Below are 18,891 nucleotides of genomic sequence, written 5' to 3'. Positions count from 1 at the left end.
GCCCCTTGATTTTGGCCACTGTGTAACACAGAGTGTTGGACTGGATGGGTCATTGGCCTGATGGCTTCTCTTCTGTTCTTATGTTTGGGGCAGTGATGCTCTGTATTCTTGGTTCTTGGAGGGGGCAAAAGTGAGAGGGCTTCTGGAGTTCTGGCCCCACTGGTGGACCTCCTGATGGTGCCTTGGTTTTGGCCACTGTGTGACACAGAGTGTTGGACTGGATGGGCCGTTGGCCTGATCCAACATGGTTTCTCTTATGTTCTTAAGCCACCTCTGTATGACTTTTGCCTTGAAAACCCCACCCATGATCACTATAAGTCAGCTGACTTGATGACACATTGCATCGTCACCAAATGGAGCCCTCCTCTTGTTTTCATCCATATTTTCCTGAACTTCAGAGAATCCCCTTTGAGTGCATTGCTAAAACACCCTTACGAGGGAGCCAGTCCCGTTGAGATTTGCTTTGGAGTTATATGTGCTTAGGAGGACACTGCTGGTCTGCAAAATGTACCCTTCACTGCACCTCAAAAAAGATATTATAGCGTTGGGAAAAGTCCAGAAAAGGGCAACTAGAATTATTAAAGGGTTGGAACACTTTCCCTATGAAGAAAGGTTGAAACGCTTGGGACTCTTTAGCTTGGAGAAACGTCGACTGCGGGGTGACATGATAGAGGTTTACAAGATTATGCACGGAATAAAGAAGGTAGAGAAAGAAGTACTTTTCTCCCTTTCTCACAACATGAGAACTCGTGGGCACTCCATGAAATTGCTGAGTAGTAGGGTTAGAATAGATAAAAGGAAGTACTTCTTCACCCAAAGGGTGATTAACACATGGAATTCACTGCCACAGCAAGTGGTGGCGGCTGCAAGCATAGCCAGCTTCAAGAGGGGATTGGATAAACATATGGAGTAGAGGTCCATCAGTGGCAATAAGCCACAGCGTATTGTTGGAACTCTCTGTCTGGGGCAAGTGATGCTCTGTATACTTGGTGCTTGGGGGGGCAACAGTGTGAGGACTTCTAGAGTCCTGGCCCCATTGATGGACCTCCTGATGGCACCTGTTTTGTTTTGGTTTTTTGCCACTGTGTGACACAGAGTGTTGGACTGGATGGGCCATTGGCCTGATCCAGCATGGCTTCTCTTATGTTCTTCCCCAAAATGCACACACCATGTATTTGTTTGAATGACCTGGTTATAAATGATTCTGTTGTGCCACATACCATAGTTGGAAATCAGCTTGGAAGCTCAGAATTGCCAGATATCAGCCTTGCAACAAGGGAACTTTGCTCCCTTGACGTGAATATTTACATGAAATTTAAATGAACATTGAATCAAGAGTCGGGACCGGCATGAAAAAAAAAATGTTGTCAAGGTCAGCAAGTGCCTATTTAATTCCCCTGAACTAAAACTGGGGGGAGAGGGGGAGAGAGACATTCTTATAATGAGCAGAAAACAATTAATTCTTTACCATTGCCTTTGATATTAGAGTGAGGTATTAGAACAAACACTAGCTGTGTCCAACTGTGCCTAAATTGCTTTTGTGAAGTGCCAGACAGATGTTTGGATATCACAACTGCAGCGTCTGCAGCAAAAACAGCATTGTTAAAGCTGCAGAGAAATTTCAAGTCCCGAAAGCCAATTAAGTTGTCTTGCCAAAGTTTCCACCTCTTCCTCCCTCTCCATCAATTTGCTTCCCTCCCTTCCTTCCTTCCTTCCTTCCTTCCTTCCTTCCTTCCTTCCTTCCTTCCTTCCTTCCTTCCTTCCTTCCTTCCTTTCTTCCTCCCTCCCTCCCTCCCTCCCTCTCTTCCTCCCTCTCTTCCTCCCTTCATTCCTTCCTTCATTCCTTCCTTCCTTCCTTCCTCTCTCCCTCTCTTCCTTCCTTCCTTCCCTCCCTCTCTTCCTCCTTCCCTTTCTTCCTTCCTTCCTTTCTTCCCTCCCTCCCTCCCTTCCTTCCTTCCTTCCTTCCTTCCTTCCTTCCTTCCTTCCTTCCTTCCTTCCTTCCCTCCCTCCCTCCTTCCCTTCCTTCCTTCCTCCCTCCCTCCCTCCCTCACTTCTTTCCCTCCTCCCTCCCTTCTTTTGTTCCTTCCTCTCTCTCTCTCCCTCCCTTCCTCCCTGCCTCCGTTCCTTCTCTCAAACATCTGACATTCATGACTTGCGGCTCTCAAACATCTGACCTTTATTCTTTATGGCTCTTACGCTGAGCAAGTTTGGCCACCCCTGTGCTAGAGTGTCCCCTCCTGGCACGGCAGCATTACTTCCAGGTCATGCCAGAAGTTATATCATTGCGCTGCTACGAACGATTGTCCCCTCTATTTGTGAGTCCTTTTCCTCTCCCATCCGCCACCTGGCAGTCCTAGGGGCGAATTCCCACTACTGCCGCCTGCCCTACAGTGTCAAGGTGACAAATTGTTAGTCACACACTCTGCCTAAATTAAATTAGATCTAGCACAGAGACAGATCTGTATGGTGGGAATGTCAGTTACGGAAGGTTAACCTTCCTAATCTTTGGTGGAACTGTCGAGGTTTAAATAGATTCGAGAGCTGTCCTTTTGGGGTTTCATATATTAGATTACTGATTGGGCCGCATAGCTGGAATCTGTGAACATATTTGATGTCTTCGAGAAGTGGACAAATGACTTGGTTGCTGCCCAGTCTTTTTCTGGCAATAGATCGGGGAAGTATGGGCGTCCTGAAATGACTGAGTCAAGCTTTTCGACGCAGCAGAAAATGGAGTGAGGGACTGAGACCAAAGTAGAAAATGCAAACCATTGGATGGCTAAAGCACCTTCTTCTGTTGAAGTGAATGATGTCCCATTGCACACTATGTTACATGGTGTAAACATCTTGGAATCGTTACTTATTACTGGAGAGCCACGTTGGTGTAGTGGTTAAGTGTGCAAACTCTTCTCTGGGAGAACCGGGTTTGATTCCCCACTCCTCCACTTGAACCTGCTGGAATGGCCTTGGGTCAGCCATAGCTCTCGCAGGAGTTGTCCTTGAAAGGGCAGCTGCTAGGAGAGCCCTCACAAGGTGTCTGTTGTGGGGGGAAAAGATGTAGGCGATTGTAAGCCGCTCTGAGTCTCTGATTCAGAGAGAAGGGTGGGGTATAAATCTACTGTCTTCTTCTTCTGTTAGGTGGGGGGATTTGGGAGGGCACTTCCGAGGTCAGTAAAATGAGTACGCAGCTTTCTGGGTGGAAAAGTGCAGATGAGTGGGAAAGGCAATAGTGCAAAACCACCCCACAAAAAAGTCTGCCGCGAAAACGCCATGATGCAACATCAGCCTATGGGTTAACAGCTCAGTGCTTGCACAGGGGATTACTTTTACCTTTTGCCTTCATATACCATGTGGTAATGTGTAGGAGCCCTGTGGCGCAGAGTGGAAAAGCTGCAGTACTGGTACTAGAGATAGGTTATACCAGGGGTGGCCAAACTGTGGCTCAGGAGCCACATGTGGCTCTTTCACACATATCGTGTGACTCTCAAAGCCCCCACTGCCCTGTCGCCCAGCTTGGAGAAAGCATTTCTCTCTCCAAGCCTAGGCAGCAGCATTTAAAGTTAAAGTTGCTTTATTTCCACCTCTCTCCCTCCCCCATCTATTTGCCTTCCTCCCTCCCTCCCTCCCTCCCTCCCCTCCTTTCTTCCTCCCTCTCTCCCTCCCTCCCTTCCTGCTCTCAAACATCTGCTGTTAAAGTTGCTTTATTTCCACCTCTCTCCCTCCTGCCATCTATTTTCCTTCCTTCCTTCCTTCCTCCCTCCCTTCCTGCTCTCAAACATCTGTTGTTAAAGTTGCTTTATTTCCACCTCTCTCCCTCCCCCCATCTATTTGCCTTCCTTCCTTCCTTCCTCCCTCCCTCCTTCCCTTCCTGCTCTCAGACATCTGCTGTTCATGACTTGTGGCTCACAAATATCTGATGTTTATTCTGTGTGGCTCTTATGTTAAGCAAGTTGGACCACCCCTGGGTTATACTGTCACTGGCTTAAGGTCAGCCAATGAGCTTTTTACGGCAGAGCATGGATTCAAACTTAGGTCTCCCGGGACCTAGTCTGACACTCTGAGCACGACACCATGCTTGGCTGTCTTTGTAAGTCTTTGCAAAAGTATTGCTCCTTCAGATCTCAGAGGTCCCTCCCTCATCGTATCTCGTCATAGAATCATAGAGTTGGAAGGGACCTCCAGGGTCATCTAGTCCAACCCCCTGCACAATGCAGGAAACTCACAAACACCTCCCCTTAATTTCACAGAATCTTCATTGCTGTCAGATGGCCATCCCGCCTCTGTTTAAAAACCTCCAAGGAAGGAGAGCCCCCCACCTCCCGAGGAAGCCTGTTCCACTGAGGAACCGCTCTAACGGTCAGGAAGTTCTGCCTAATGTTGAGCCGGAAACTCTTCTGATTTCATTTCAACCTATTGGTTCTGGTCCTACCTTCCAGGGCCACAGAAAACAATTCCACGCCATCTTCTATAGGACAGTCCTTCAAGGACTTGAAGATGGTGATCCTATCACCTCTCAGCCGCCTCCTCTCCAGGCTAAACATGCCCAGCTCCTTCAACCTTTCAAAGTATCTCATCTATGCCTTCAAACAGTGTTTGATTGGGCAGACAAAAACTCCCCACTTCATTTTTAATCCCTCCCCCCCCTATTTCGGGAAATGTATTTAGTGAACAAAGCGCAATGCTGCATCAGCATAGCTAGTGGACAATGTGGCCCTAATGAAGTCTGATCTTGCTGAGAAGCCTTCTCCAGAGGACGGTCGCACTCAGAGGCTGGGATCCTGTGTACAAAAGTAGTAGAAATTAGTAGACCCTGCGTATATATAATTAACACAGGATATCATCCCTTTGTTTAGTTCTCCAGCACTGTCTCACTTATTTTCTGGAAGAGCTAAATTATGTGTTTCAGATACGCTAAATGGTGGAGCCCTCAGTGACTTCGAAATGCAGGTGGCAGAATGAAGCATTATGATACTTTCCAATGTCAATGAGTTCTTGCACAAACGTATCACAGAAACCCATACTGAAAGCAGTGTTGCAAGTCTTTAAGGTGCTGCTGAACTGTTGCATATTTAACTATAACCAGGGGTGGGATTCTAGCAGGAGCTCCTTTGCATATTAGGCCACACACCCCTGATGTAGCCGATCCTCCAAGAGCTTACAAGGCTCATTTTTGTAAGCTCTTGGAGGATTGGCTACATTAGGAGTGTGTGGCTTAATATGCAAAGGAGCTCCTGCTAGAATTCCACCTCTGACTATAGCTAACGTGGCTACCCCTCTGCAATAGTCAGAGAGAAAGCCAGGCTATAGATCAGGGGTGGCCAAACTTGCTTAACGTAAGAGCCAAATAGAATAAACATCAGATGTTCGAGAGCCGCAAGACATGAACTTCAGATGAGGAAGGAAGGAAGGAAGGAAGGAAGGAAGGAAGGAAGGAAGGAAGGAAGGAAGGAAGGAAGGAAGGAAGGAAGGAAGGAAGGAAGGAAGGAAGGAAGGAAAATTGATGAGGGGAGGGAGAGAGGTGGAACTGTAACTTTCAATGCCACTGGCTGGCTTGGTTTGAAGAAGTGATTTAAAGAGAGAAATGCTTTCTCCAAGCTGGCTGATGGGGCAATGGGAGGTTATGAGAGCCACACAATATGTGTGAAAGACCAAATGTGGCTCCCAATGGTGATCCTTCAAAGTCAGTATCATCTACTCAAACTGACTGCAGATCTCCAGGGTCTTAGGTAGAGCTTTTGTTCGCTAAGTACAATGTTTCTCTCACTCTCTCCCTCCCTCCCTTCTTATGCTGTGCCCTAGTTCCTGCAGTTTATATCACCTGCTACCTGATCCTGTTAACTGGAGTTGTTGGGGATTGAACCTGGGACCTTCTGCATGCTAAGCAGATGCTCTATAACAGAGCCACGCCTCCCCCTGTGAATAATCTTCCTAGTGTGTTAGTTTTCTGTGTGTGGGGACTGTTAAACAAGGAGGCAGCGTTCGTATTTAAGAACTTCTCTTCCCCCAACATTCTGAAATATTTCAGTCCTAGAAGAATTGTACCGAGCCAGAGCTTCCTTTGCCCAGTTCCCTGGATCCCATGGGAGAAATACAAAGAAAGCACCTTTAAGACCAACGAATGCTAATGTTTTAAGCATGTTTTATTTTAAGGTTTTTTTTAAAAAAAAAATCTTTAATTGTGTTTGTCTGTGTCCTTTATAAAGTTTATTTTTCTGCTACCTAATCTTAAATAGATACATACGTGGCCCGGCCCAACATGGCCCAGCCTGACATACGGCTGCCAAACTCAGGTCTGGGCGGGGGTTCCCCCACCCAGGAGGTTCCCAACCCACCGGCCCACATTGGACTGGCGGGGGGAACATCCCCTGACGTTGCCGGCACAAGTGATGTCACTCGGAAGTGACATCATTGTGCCAGTGATGTCACACAGCAGTCACTCTAGGCGTTTCTGGGGAATTTCTAGCAATTTGGGAGGGCAAAACTCTATGGTACCTCTTGTAGCATAGAGTTTTCCCTCCCAAATTGCTAGAGTGTCTGGGAAAAACCATAGAGTTCCCACAGAAATGCCTAGAGCAGCCACGCACATCATTGCCGGCGTGATGACATCACTTCAGAGGATGCCGGGGAACTTGGCAACCCTAGCCTGACAAGGTCTCATTTATGTCAGATCCAGCTCTCATAACAAATGAGTTCGACACCCCTGGATTAGACCTTGTATTTTCTTCAGCGGTCCATGATAATGGGAAAGTATTTACTTCGATAAATTCTGTTTTGCCGAAAATAACATTTAAAAAAAAAAAGTTTATAAAGGCCCAAAAGTTCATGAGCGCACCGTGACAATGGAAAATGTCCACTGAAGGAACTGCCGTGGAAGGCGCATTTGTCCACGCTGGGATAATTGGCACTTTCTTTAAGAAAGTAATAAATCTTTGGGATTTTTCTCTTGATTTCCTCATCTGTGGGAAGTGTAGCAGCGAGGGGGGGGGGGAGTGTAATTAAATTTATAATCAGATGACAGAATGCATATCAGGACCCAGTCATCAAAACATTTCGCTATTAAGTATGGCTTTTATGTAGGATTGAAGACTCTCCTTTTGTTCCTAACCCACCGGGAACAAAAATAATGTATTGAAAGATTTAATTCCCCTTAAATTATTTCAGTATAATCCGAGGGAAGGAGCTACAAGTTGCCTTTGCCTCCTGGGGAATATTCTAATGAGAAAGGGTCTTTTTTAAACACTCTCAGCAGTTTTCTGTTTAAGCAGGGGTTATGCCGCAAAGCTTTAACACCGGTAGCATTCAAGAGATAAGATCTACCTCTACCAGAGCCCTGCAGTTGCCATGGTAACAGCCCAGTTTTCATATAGAGCTAGGGGTGCCAGCCTCCAGGTGGGTCCTGGAGATCAGTGCCCCTGGAGAAAATGGCTGCTTTGGAGAGTGGGCTCTATGGTATATCATAGGGACCGCCTTTCCCCATATGAGCCTCAGAGAGCACTTTGATCAAGCTCACAAAATCTCCTCATGATCCCTGGGCCAAAAGAAGCTCAGCCTACCACCATTAGAGTGGGAGCCTTTTTGGTAGCAACCCCTGCCCTGTGGAATGCCTTCCCCGAAAACTTCAGGGCCTTGCGAGACTTGCCACAATTCCACAGGGCCTGCAAGACAGCATTGTTTAGGCTGGCATTTAGCATCTAATGGGGAGGTGACCACACCATCCCACAGCATTGGTATTTGAACCCATCCCATTATAAATGGAGAACGCTAAACAACACCTAACATCATTATTATGTGTTGCGCTCAAAAAGAACTAACCCCGTCTTCTTGGACTCTAGGGAATGAAAGTGAAACTGGGAGGATTGTTTTAAATTGTACAAAATTATATGAAATGTTTCATGATTTTATTGTGATTTTATTTTAGCCCGATGTTGTTTTTATTGTTGTTAGCCGCCCTGAGCTTGTCAGGGGAGGGTGGGATACAAATGTAATGAAATAAATAAATAGATAAAATATCATAGAGTAGAGTTGCCTACCTCCAGGTGGTGACCGGAGATCTTCCGCTGTTCCAGATGATCCCCTGGCTACAGGGATCAGTCCACCAGGAGAAAATGACTGCTTTGGAAGGTGGACTTTATGACGTTATAGCCCATGGAAGTCCTTCCCCTCCCCAAACCCCGCCCTCCTCATGCACCATTTTGAAAACCTCCAGTTATTCCCCAGCCCTGCGCTGGCAACCCTAAATGAAGCCCCTCCCCAGATTCCCCCCTCCACAAGCAGCACTCCCACAATCCTTGTGGGTTGTGGATTTTAGCAGTGATGTCGTGATGCTACCCTTTGGAGATCATTGTTTTGAAGATCTTTGCTTTGGTTCTCGTGGTAGGACAAACCCGTAAAGGAGACGAGGGATGGCCGATGACCGGAAGGATGAAGCGAAGGCCCCACACTGGACCTCAAGTCAGATCGCGGAAGCTTCTTCCCACTCGCATTCCTCTGAGATTAAGGATCCGAGCGGCGCAGGTGACGGACTGGTCAGAAGCGCCAATGGGTTTCCTTACAGGGAGGAGGAAGAAGGTGGCTATGGAGCACGTGGACAGCAGAGCTCGTATTCCAGAACCAAAGAGAACGGGATCAATGGAGAGCTAGCGACGGGAGAGAAGGAAACAGCAGGTAAAAGACCTGACGTCTCTCTCTTTCTCAGTATGGCTTCACAATCCTTGCTTGTAAAAGGGAGCATGTGGTGGGAAGAGGAGGATGTTGTGTATGTGGACTCAATAGGGCCTAAATTGGGTGTTCCTGCCTGGCTCATTGGAGCCATACGAACGGAGCTTGGGGACTTGGGAACAATAGGCAGCAGGATCCAAATCCCTGCCGCCTTACACCAATCACAAGCCCCCGCCGGTTTGAATGACCCAATAACGTACTTGCGTGGGAACCCCGAGTTGTATATAGTTGGCCCCGTTGGCCCAGTTCTTGAGTCTATTACAGGGCAGCTGTATCTAATAAAGAACGGTTATTCACTACCACCTTGCCTCTTCAACGCTTAAAGCCCACTATATTATAGAGACCTTTGCTCAGGTGTTGCCTAGGCCAAAGTTGGATCCTAGTAAGAGTGGAAGGGGACAGAATTTGCAGGGGAGGGGCCCTCGTTCTGTGGTAAGAGCAGACGCTCTGGGTGGTTTCACACTGGGAAACTGATGGGATATTAACCCATTCGGCAAGAAAACCCCACCTGAGTTTGATCCATTTCAGAGGGATCAGACACTGGCCGTTGAAGCAGGATCCCGGCAGCAGTCCAGGGTTGTCCATTCACACTGCTAGTGCGGCTCAACCTCGGACCCGCCGCGGAAAGGGTTGGGTTTTTTTTTTCTTTTTAAAAAAACTCCCCTGGTGTGTGTGCACAAGCAGAGAAGCTCACAAACGCTCCTCAAAGAGGGGTTTGGGGTGGGGGGCAAACCCGACCATGCCAGAAATGACTTGGTGCAATCACACAGCTCTTCCGCTTACGAGTCGTGCCCGGGTGTTCAGATGGCCACCGGTTACGCGACCTAAATGCGATTCAGGGGGAAACTACCGGGAAAATCCAGGTGACTTTTTACCCTGGATAGGAGGCGTCTGGAGACAGGGTGAGAACGGGTGCGGCTTGGAGGGCAGGTGTGCTATTGTGATCGTGTGCTTTTAATCCAAATGGGTTGTGGGGCTAGCTTGGGTCAAATCTCTTGTGTGAAAGCACCCTTTGTGTGTAAGAGGCTCCCAGCGGTTTCCCAACTCCTTTTGTTCAAATGTTTGCCATTTGAACCTCACATATATTGAATATTGTGCCATAGAATTCTCGGTCAGAAGTAGGGTTGCCAAGTCCAATTCAAGAAATAACTGGGGACTTCGGGGGTGGAGCCAGGAGGCATTAGGGGTGGAGCCAAGATCAAGGCTGTGACAAGCATAATTGAACTCCAAAGGGAGTTCTGGCCATCACATTTAAAGGGCCTCTATCCCAAAAAACAGCCCCCCCCGCAGAGCCCCAGATACCCGCGGATCAATTCTCCGTGATTTTCTATGGGAATAAATCTCCATAGGGAAAAATAGAGTTCCCAGCAGACATTTCCCTCCCCTCCCCCGCTTTCTGATGACCCTGAAGCGGGGGAGGGCCTCCAAACCGGGGATCCCCTGCCCCCACCTGGGGATTGGCAACCCTAGTCAGAAGGCAAGGTGTGAGGCAGAAGAAGGTGGTGGAGATAAGGCCTCGAAATGGACTGTGCCGCTTTAGACTGTGGATGAGAGGTTACATTTTGTATGCCTCCCCCTCTGTTAGAAAGCTATCAGATTCTAACCTTGCCTTTTACCTGCCATACTGTTTTTTCTGTTTGCCAGAAAAAGAAGAAAAGAAAAAAGGTTAAGCCTAAGGAAGCGTTACAGTGTGATTCTCTCAGAGGCTGTACAGTCTGTTCCTCTGCCTCTGTGTGTTTTATCTGTAGGACTTGGAAAAAGACGACGTAGGGTGATAACTTTAAAACAGTGAGATTGTTGGTCTGGCTCTGGAAGGCGTTCGTTCACTGCTTCACCGACTTCTCTGTCTTCTGGGCTGAATCGTTCCTGTTGTGTGAGGACAGGCAATGAGCAGAATGCATTGCATGCTGAGTACCAGGGAGCAAGGGTGCTGCCAGGGAAAACATGGGCTTTTTTTGTAGCAGGAACTCCTTTGCATATTAGGCCACACACCCCTGATGTAGCCAATCCTCCTGGAGCTTACAGTAGGCCCTGCACGAAGAGCCCTCTAAGCTCCAGGAGGATTGGCTAATCTGCAAAGGAGTTCCTGCTACAAAAAAGCCGTGGCTGGAGCAGACATGATATTGAATAGCATATTCCAGAGGCCCACTCATCATATTTCCTGCTGACACCTTTTGTGGCCCCCTCAAATGTTTCTAAAAGTGGGCGGGGCCTGGTGGGGCTTTTGCCCAGCAAGGCTTCTGACTGGCCATTGGAGATTTGATTGGCCATGCATCTTCTCTTGCTCCTACTTGTCTCTTAGAACTTGCTTCAGATTTCTTGTTTCCATTCTGGGTTTTCCATAGCATTATTCAGCCCCTTGGGAGTGCTTCTAATGAGCGCCCTTCTCTTTGTTTCCCTCCTCCCCGTCTGATAAGGACCGGAAGCACAATTCAGGCAAGAAATCTGTTTTTAGTACTGCACCCGAGAGCAGGCTTTATGGCACTCGAGAAAAAACAACAACAGTAATTTCCATGGACGTCCTTTTAAAACCCTGAGTTCTCTTTTGAGAGCAGTTTTAAAAATCCTCAAGTGCTCCATGTAACCATGCCGTACTTAAATAAGGTTGAAAATAAATATATTTGTGCTGTGCATTTGACAACAAATACTCTGATTACTTTTTTTAAAAAAAAAAATTGGGATCTTTCTATTCAGGAGAGCACTTCCAGCTGGTTAACTTGTTTTTCATCTTTGAAGACAGTTTTTAATCTTTTTAGATGTTGGTTTTATAGGAGTTTCTGACCGTTGCATTGATTCTAGTTTCTACGCTATTTTGTTAATGTTTGTCCTGCTTTATTATTATTCTTCCTGCATTAAAAAAATTCTCTTAACTATAGGCATTTTATTATAGAAATATTATATAATAGCAGTTATTGATTATAGGCAGAAAGGATGCTATGCTGTTGGTGATGGATCAGGATTAGCCCATGGGCAACACTTAGAGAAAAAAAGTAGTGTGGTTTTGTTTTGCTTTTTATAAATCACCTGTAAAGGCTTGTTCACTTAATACCATCACCCCAGCCCTTTTTTTTTGTCTGGAGGGGAGCTACGCAAAGCTTGTAGAAAAGAACAAGAGTCCAGTAGCACCTTAAATACCAGGGGTAGCCAAACTATGGCTCGGGAGCCACATTTGGTTCTTTCACACATACTGTGTGGTTCTTGAAGCCCTCACTGTCCTGTTGGCCAGCTAGGAGAAGGAATTTGTATCTTTAAATCACTTTGCCAAGCCAGGCCAGCCAGCAGCTTGGAGAATGCATTTAAAGTTAAAGTTGCTTTCTTTCCACCTCTCTCTCCCTCCTCATCTATCTTCCTTCCTTCCTTCCTTCCTTCCTTCCTTCCTTCCTTCCTTCCTTCCTTCCTTCCTTCCTTCCTTCCTTCCTTCCTTCCTTCCTTCCTCTTCCAAGGCATTTCTCTTTAAATCAGTTCTTCAAGCCAAGCCAGCCAGCGGCTTGGAGAATTTATTTAAAGTTAAAGTTGCTTTTTTTCCACCTCTCTCTCTCCCTCCTCCTCCTCATCTATTTTCCTTCCATCCTCCCTCCCTCCCTTCTTGTCTTGCAGCTCCCATGCATCTGACGTTTATTCTATGTAGCTCTTATGTTAAGCAAGTTTGTCCACTCCTGTTAAAGAGTAACTAGACTTCACAGGGGATGAGTTTTCATTAGACACTGCTCAGTCCTTCAGATACAAGGCCCGTGTTTGTGTGTGTGTGGATTTTAGATCCCGGCCTGATTCCTTGCAGACAGTTTGATCTCCCTGCAGGCCATGTCCTTAGGTGGTGGCACTGCGTGGGAAAACATATTCCTTGGCAAAAACGATAGCTGTGAATGCACCATGCTGACTCTGCATCTTGCGGCTAATTCAGAGGTGCTTTCTGTCACCCGTGCTCCCAGCTTCATACACTGCCCATACACTGGGCATACATACACTGCCCAAGTACCATCAGGGAAAGGGATGCTGGTTATGCAGATGGCTGGAAGTGTGGATAATGGGAGAACTAGTGAGCAGTGTTCCCTCCAAGCTGAGTTAGCGTGAGCTAGCTCACAGATGTTTAGCCTCCAGCTCGCACATTTTTGTCTTAGTTCAGGAAGGAGGATCCCAGCGTACAATAATTTATGTAGTAGTTCACAGCTTTAATGCCAGTAACTCACAAAGCAGAATTTTTGCTCACAAAACTCTGCAGCTTAGAGGGGACATTGCTTGCGAGCAAGGCAGGGGAAAGATACAGAACGAAGCACATGGGTGAAGAAGAAGAGGAGGAGGTTATTGATGGAACTCTCTGTCTGGGGCAGTGATGCTCTGTATTCTTGGTGCTTGAGTGGGGCAACAGTGGGAGGGTTTCTGGAGTTCTGGCCCCACTGGTGGACCTCCTGATGGTGCCTGATTTTTTTGGCCACTGTGTGACACAGAGTGTTGGACTGGATGGGCCATTGGCCTGCTCCAACATGGCTTCTCTTATGTTCTTATGTGACACAGAATGTTGGACTGGATGGGCCATTGGCCTGATTCAACATGGCTTCTCTTATGTGACACAGAGTGTTGGACTGGATGGGCCATTGGCCTGCTCCAACTTGGCTTCTCTTATGTTCTTATGTGACACAGAATGTTGGACTGGATGGGCCATTGGCCTGATTCAACATGGCTTCTCTTATGTGACACAGAGTGTTGGACTGGATGGGCCATTGGCCTGATTCAACATGGCTTCTCTTATGTTCTTATGTGACACAGAGTGTTGGACTGGATGGGCCATTGGCCTGCTCCAACATGGCTTCTCTTATGTTCTTATGTGACACAGAATGTTGGACTGGCTTCTTTTCTGTTCTTATGTTCTCCTTTAAGATAAAGAGTGGCATCCCATTCATCTGTACACCCTCAGAACTATGTAGCCCCTTCCCTCATGTCCAGGCATGCTGAATTGCTCACTCCAACATCAACTTCAGCAGAACTTCTTTGAATGCAAAAACAATGCATATTTTTTTAAAAAAATGCATTTCAGTCCCATTTCCAGATTTGCTTAGCCGAAGTAAGCGCTGCTGATCTGGGCAGTGTTCTGTTTAGTTTCCGTTGCAGCGTTTCTCCTCCTCCTTTCCTGAACACTTCCCTCCCTGCTGGGAAGGTTACCAGAGAACTGAACCTACCGTTGTTACCATCAAACCTAAAACATTGCACGAGCAGAACATATAACTGAGGGCAGGGGTGGTTTTGTAGAAAAATGGGTGGTGGAGCTTGTAGCATATGCCACCCCCTCCACAGCCAAAAGCAACCCGATGCAAGAAACGAGAGCCCCAGGCGAGCGAGGCCTGCTTGAGTTGGCTAGAGATCCAGTCAGCCCAAGAAGGTGTCACACATCTGGGGCTCTCCTTGGCCACACACTCCGCACCCGGTCAGAAGTCCAGCAAGCCACCCACCACCCAAAATCACATAAGAAGTGGAGAAAGGGTGGCGTGGGCTTCTCCAGGGGTTAATGAGTGCTGCTGGGGGCGTGGCAAAGCCCCTGGTGGCTGGCTGGCTGCCCGCTCTCCTAATCCAGGGATTGTTATGCAGCTGCAGCTACTATTCAAGGGACAAGATAGGACGGTAGGGAGGAGAGGGGGCCATCATAAAGGTTCAGGAGCTGTGCTCCTGTGAGCTCCTGCTGAACTCAAGACCTGACCAAGGCTATAAGTTGAAAATCATCTGTATGGCCCCTGTGCTTATTTCTGCTCATCGCATGAGCAGAACACATAATCAGGGACATAAGATGAAAATCGTCTGTACGGCCCCGGTGTTTATTTTCTGCTCAGTAATTATTCCATCCGAGCCCAAATTATGATTCGTATCCTGTCCCTGATTAGTCCTTTGGGGGTGAAGCTGTTAATTAACGACTCCATTTTTGTCGTTTCTCCACCACCACCAGGAGATGTTGAGAATAATTGCACGATATGCTGCACATGTTTCGCCTTCTTGATTTAGACCCTGGCAAGCCAGACTGAAGGTGCCGGTTTTGAGAGAGCCAGTTTGGTGTAGTGGTTAAGCGTGCCGACTCTTATCGGGGAGAACCAGGTTGGATTCCCCACTCCTCCACTTGCACCTGCTGGAATGGCCTCGGGTCAGACATAGCTATCGCAGGAGTTGTCCTTGAAAGGGCACCTGCTGTGAGAGTCCTCTCAGCCCCACCCACCTCACAGGGTGTCTGTTGTGGGGGGAGAAGACATAGGAGATTGTGAGCCACTCTGAGTCTCTGATTCAGAGAGAAGGGCAGGGTATAAATCTGCAGTCTTCTTCTTCTTCATCATCTTCTTGCCTTGAGACAAACATAAAATAGCTTTTTGTGTGTGTGCTTAGCAGGTTTTTGCAGGGGAAGCCTTCTGAGGTTTTTCCCCTTCCCACAAACACACACATACTAGACAGGGGTGTCAAACTCATTTGTTATGAGGGCTAGAACTGACATAAATGAGACCTTGTGAGGCCGGGCTGGGCTATGTCGGGCTGTGTCATATATATACCTATTTACGATTACATAGCAGAGATATAAACTTTTAAAAGGACACAAACAAGACTAAAGATTTAAAAAAAAAAAAAACCTTAAAACATGCTCAAAACATTAGCACTCATTGGTCTTAAAGGTGCTTTCTTTGTATTTCTCCCACGGGATGCAGGGAACTGGGCAAAGGAAGCTCTGGCTCTTTCCTTCCTTTCCCAGGGGACCAGGAGGGGGAGGAGCCTCGGCCAATGGAGAAAACTGAGGTTTTGTTCTATAGCTCGTGTGCGATTGAGCAATCCTGGCAAGGCAAGCTGAGATGCAGGGCAAGGCAGAGGGAGAAAGAAGCAGACAAGAGCCAGTTGCTCGGGGGCCTGATAGGAGCCCTCCGGGGACTTGATTTAGCCCCCGGGTCACATGTTTGACACCCCTTTACTAGAACAGGGGTCCTCAACCCTTTTGAACCAGGGGGCACTTTTGAAATTCTAACACTGCATGGTGGGCACAGCCACCAAATAAATAACTGCTTCAGGAGGTGGAGCCAGCCATAAAATGGCTGCCATAGCTCATCGCATAGCCAGGTTGCCAGGTATCCCCCAGTTTCAGGAGCTTCTCTCCACCCCAGACCAGCTGGCCAATGGGGGAAGTCCCTCCCGTAAACTTTATGTGATGACATCACCTGGAAGTGATGTCATTGCATTGGGGGCATCACATGGGGGACACTCTGGTTTTCAGGCAGGCTCTATGACTTAATCCCAATTAACCATAGAGTCTGCTCCCAACCTAGAGCATCCTCCCACTTCCAGGTGACATCATCATGTTGGGGACATCACATGATGTCCCTGCCCACCCCAGAATGCCCTCCGAATCTCCTGTCACACAGCAAAGATCCCTGAACTGTGGTGACAGCTGCTTCCAAAAACAACAGATAAAAAGTTATGCACCGCCAGTCGAATCTTCAGCAGCCAATCAGAAGCCTTGTTGGGCCAAAGCCCCACCTGGCACTACCCACTTTCTAAAAACATTTGGTGGGGGCCAGGGAAGGCATTGGTGATACCATGGCATAGAAGATGTGAAGAAGAAGAAGAAGAAGAAGAAGAAGAAGAAGAAGAAGAAGAAGAAGAAGAAGAAGAAGAAGAAGAAGAAGAAGAAGAAGAAGAAGAAGAAGAAGAAGAAGAAGAAGAAGAAGAAGAAGAAGAAGAAGAAGAAGAAGAAGAAGAAGAAGATGATGATGATGATGATGATGATGATGATGATGATGATGATGATGATGATGATGATGATGATGATGATGATGATGATGATGATGATGATGATGATGATGATATTGGATTTATATCCCGCCCTCCCCTCCGAAGAGTCTCAGAGCGGCTCACAATCTCCTTTACCTTCCTCCCCCACAACAGACACCCTGTGAGGTGGGTGGGGCTAGAGAGGGCTCTCACAGCAGCTGCCCTTTCAAGGACAACCTCTGCCAGAGCTATGGCTGACCCAAGGCCATTCCAGCAGGTGCAAGTGAAGGAGTGGGGAATCAAACCCGGTTCTCCCAGATAAGAGTCCGCACACTTAACCACTACACCAAACCGGCATACACTGACACCACATGGGGACTCTTGTACTAGACTATGTTGCTGAGTTTGGCTACCATGGGTGTCAAACATGCAGCCCAGGGGCCACATCAGGCCCCTGGAGGGCTCCTATCAGCTTCCCAAGCAACTGGCTGTTGTCTGCTTCCTTCTCCCTCTTCTTTCCTTCTGCATAACAGCATCCTTTTGAAGGCTTGCTCAACTGCACAGGAGCTACAGAGCAAAGCCTCTATTTTCTCCTTTGGCTGAGGCTCCTCTAGGGGAGGAAGGGGGGAAGGCAGAGCTTGTTTTTCCAGACTCAATTGCCCAGCAGAGCTACTGAGCCAAGTCTCTCTTCCTTCTGTTGGCTGAGGCTCCTCCCCCTCCTGGTCCCCTGGGGAAGGAAGGAAAGAGCCAGAGCTTCCTTTGCTCAGTTCCTTGGATCCCGTGGGAGAAATACAAAGAAAGCACCTTTAAGACCAGTGAGTGCTCATGTTTTAAGGTTGTTTTTTTATAAAAATATTTGATTGTTTTTGTCTGTGTCCTTTATGAAGTTTATATCTCTGCTACCTAATCTTAAATAGGTGCACAGAATACCCAAGACCCTCACCGCATACCACATGGACGTATATACCTTCAGATATATCAGCATATGATTTCTCAATAAAGTACCTCTCAGTCGCTACCTGGCATTATATTTTATAACGCACGGGGCCCAGCCCAACAAGGTCTCATGTATGCCAGATGCGGCCCTCATAACAAAGGAGTTTGACACCCCTGCAAAGTTTGAGCACAGTGACACCTTTAAGACCAACAAAGTTTAATTCTGCGTATAAGCTGTTGCGCGCATGTATCTGAAGAAGTATTTAAATCCGTCCGAGCACATGAAGAAGAAGAAGTGCAGATTTATACCCCGCCTTTCTCCCTGAATCAGAGACTCAGAGCGGCTCACAATCTTCCTCCCCCACAACAGAGGTGGGTGGGGCTGAGAGGACTCTCACAGCAGCTGCCCTTTCAAGGACAACTCAGTGGGAGCTATGGCTGACCCAAGGCTGTTCCAGCAGCTGCAAGTGGAGGAGTGGGGAATCAAACTCCATTCTCCCAGAGAAGAGAGCTATGGCTGACCCAAAGCCATTCCAGCAGGTGCAAGTGGAGGAGTGGGGAATCAAACCGGTTCTCCCAGATAAAAGTCTGCACACTTCACCACTGCACCAAACTGGCTCTCCTTCAATTTACATTATGTTGTGAATCCTGAAAGCCATACCTGGATGGAATTCCTGAAACGCTTTTTTCCCTTTTTCCCCCTCGCAGGACCACCAAATCGCAGTCCTCGAGGGTCCAGCTTGGGGGAAACAACATTCAGCCCCCTTCTTGACCTTTCATCGCATTCAGGACATTCTCTTCCGCATCTTAACCTGAAGATGTGCAAAACCCTTCTCAGTATATCCACCAATATGCAAACAGTTTTGGCCAGGGGTGGCCAGTTTTGGCCAATATGCAAACAGTTTTGGCCAGGGGTGGCCAAACTGTGGCTCAGAAGCCACATGCGGCTCTTTCATACATATTGGATGGCTCTTAAAGCTCCCACTGCCCCATCAGGCAGTGGTTTGTAGAATGCATTCAAAATTGCTTCTCCCTCCCCCATCTATTTTCCTTCCTTCCTTCCTTCCTTCCTTCCTTCCTTCCTTCCTTCCTTCCTTCCTTCCTTCCTTCCTTCCTTCCTTCCTTCCTTCCTTCCTTCCTTCCTTCCTTCCTTCCTTCCTTCCTTCCTCCCTCTCTCCCTCCCTCCTGCATTGCGGCTCTCAAACATCTGACATTCATGTCTTGTGGCTCTCAGACTTCTGACGTTTATTCTGTGTGGCTCGTATGTTAATTTATTATTTATTACATTAAATTTCTATCCCGCCCTCTCCACAAGTGGACTCAGGGCGCCTCACAGCATTCATTTTCACAAGTTAAAAACCAATAAAACCAGTAAAACATAATTACAATTTTTAATTTTTAAAAAACCATTTCATGGTTAAGCAAGTTTGGCCACCCCTGGTTTTGGCTTTCTCCCAAGTTCCTGAAATGTTTTGCCTGGGAAGTAACTCTAAAACTTTTTACTCTAGGTGA

The 18,891-nt window shown here is 47.4% G+C and overlaps 1 protein-coding gene across 1 annotated transcript in view; it reads left to right on the top strand.

Moving 5' to 3' along the window:
- MAP2 (microtubule associated protein 2) overlaps positions 1 to 18,891 on the top strand; it is a 215,228-nt gene that overhangs the window by 85,442 nt on the left and 110,895 nt on the right. Inside the window, exon 4 of the mRNA XM_060257049.1 lies at positions 8,375 to 8,661. Within this exon, the coding sequence (XP_060113032.1) occupies positions 8,400 to 8,661 (262 nt within the window). The 5' untranslated portion in view covers positions 8,375 to 8,399. The remainder of the gene's footprint in view (positions 1 to 8,374; positions 8,662 to 18,891) is intronic.

The sequence above is a fragment of the Heteronotia binoei genome, chromosome 16 (genome assembly GCF_032191835.1).
Source record: "Heteronotia binoei isolate CCM8104 ecotype False Entrance Well chromosome 16, APGP_CSIRO_Hbin_v1, whole genome shotgun sequence".
NCBI lineage: Eukaryota > Metazoa > Chordata > Lepidosauria > Squamata > Gekkonidae > Heteronotia > Heteronotia binoei.
This window is presented reverse-complemented; position numbering and strand designations above follow the sequence as displayed.